This window comes from Volvox carteri, assembly GCF_000143455.1.
Source record: "Volvox carteri f. nagariensis unplaced genomic scaffold VOLCAscaffold_122, whole genome shotgun sequence".
Classification (NCBI taxonomy): domain Eukaryota; kingdom Viridiplantae; phylum Chlorophyta; class Chlorophyceae; order Chlamydomonadales; family Volvocaceae; genus Volvox; species Volvox carteri.
The window spans coordinates 133,464-135,286 of NW_003307665.1; the positions used below are offsets into that span (position 1 = coordinate 133,464).

At 49.3% G+C, this 1,823-nt stretch overlaps 1 protein-coding gene across 1 annotated transcript in view; it reads left to right on the forward strand.

Moving 5' to 3' along the window:
- Positions 1–967: 967 nt before the first annotated feature.
- Positions 968–1,823, forward strand: part of VOLCADRAFT_108482 (uncharacterized protein) — a gene marked incomplete at its 5' end in the record, with an annotated part of 2,403 nt that continues 1,547 nt past the window's right edge. The window contains one exon of the mRNA XM_002959071.1: positions 968–1,009. Coding sequence (XP_002959117.1) covers positions 968–1,009 — 42 coding nt within the window. The remainder of the gene's footprint in view (positions 1,010–1,823) is intronic.

Sequence of the window (1,823 nt, forward strand, 5' to 3'; positions counted from 1 at the left end):
AGCCCGAGCAGCTTGAAAATATTGGTCTGCTCCTGTGCCTCCCAGTCACATTGGAAGATTTCATTGTCACCATCGTCAGTAAGAGAGCCCAGCAGACTGGACCTAAGGGCGCCCTCACAGAGAAGAAGCCTCTTCTCAAACTTCAGCCTTGTGGCAAGCTCTTGTCCTCGCTCACTTAAATGAGGTCTAATGGCATAAACATCTGTAGTCAACGCTTTGTGTTGGCAGTGAGTCGCTGTTAGATGCTCAATGTCAAGCGCAGTAGTAATCGTTGTAAATCTGTACTTACAACAAAATGGAAGAACTATGGCATCTAACCGGGAGTCTCCACGTGGACGTTTGTTAACTATCTCCACTAAAGTTATTGGCGCGCTAACAATGCCTAACAAAGTACTGTCTCCACTAGCAGCCCCGAAACCATATTTTTACCGTCTATTAGCGCCATTTCGCTCCTGCTTGAGCAAACTTTTTTTGAACATTAAAGAGAAATGAGGACGGCAGTTGTCCTGCAAATTGTCGCTGGGCTGTTGCCCATTCTCATAGCAGCATGGACGTCGGCAATGCTAAACAGTCTGGGCAGCGGACTCAGCATTGGCTGCTGAATGGTTGCCATTAAGGCATTGTGTAATGAAGTAGGATAGTTCGGAGACGGTACAGGCGAGGGCGACTGGTTCTGTGACATTCTTGGTCAACGGCAACGGCGAAAGTCGGCGAGCAGTCAAGGTAGTAGACGGAAAGCAAAGGAAAGACCGTGTGATATTAAAATTTAAAAAGAAGTCACGAGATTTTCCGCGCTCAAAGTTAACAAATTTAACAATCCTTAAAGCTGGTCCGGGGCAGCCTATAAATTTTGCGGACTTATTGGACGTTTAACAAGGGCGTTGTCTCAACGTGGGCCCCCCGTTCTTCGCCATCCCTCCGCCTTCCGTCAAACCTTTTGCATTTCTATCATTTATTTATATAGAATATGTCTTATTGCGAAACAGAACGTGCAAACCTGACGTCCAGGGTGAGAATTTTTAAAAGGGTCGCTAACAAACGTCCATGTGGAGACTCCCTGTAAGATTAAGGAAGTGTATGCAGGATTTCTTGAGTGTCACCGGTCCACTGCATGCCGTACCTGGATTGTAGCATGCAGTCCGTCAAGGGCCCAGCTATGAAAGAGTCCAGAATGAAACTAAAGCTAATCTAAATTTTCATGGATTGATTATGGCATCGAGTAAGACAAATGCTCCAAGGCTGTCACCTGTGAACCTGCCAGCAGCACTTAGTATGTGCCTTGAAAGGAATTCCAAGTGAAACCTCTCTCTGACACCTCTCTATCGACTTCCATGCCCAGCAGCATGCCAGCATACATGGGAAGTTGCAGTCTGAAGCCGGCACGGGAAACCCAAAACGCTATCACCTGAGCATCACATGATAAAAAACAATGCTGACGCACCAGTCCGGACACTCACACAGATGACACCACTGCATGACCTGCCAAGGGCTGCAAACATCTCATTGACACTGACAACCCTCCTAGCCCAGGCCTGTTCTTGTTTCCCATTCGCTCCCATCATTGCAGTGTGCCCAAACAAAACTCCTTCCCTTGCCGCCATTGCCGCCATCACCATCCCCGCCATCGCCACCACCTGCCATCGTCACCCCTGCCACCATCATCGTCACCACCGTCACCACTGCCACCGTTGCCATCCCCACCGGCACCATTGCAACCATCACCATCCCTGACGTCACCATCCCCACTGCTGCCATTGCCCCCATCGCCATCCCTGCCATCACAATTGCCACCGTCGCCATCCCTGCCATCACCATTGCCACCA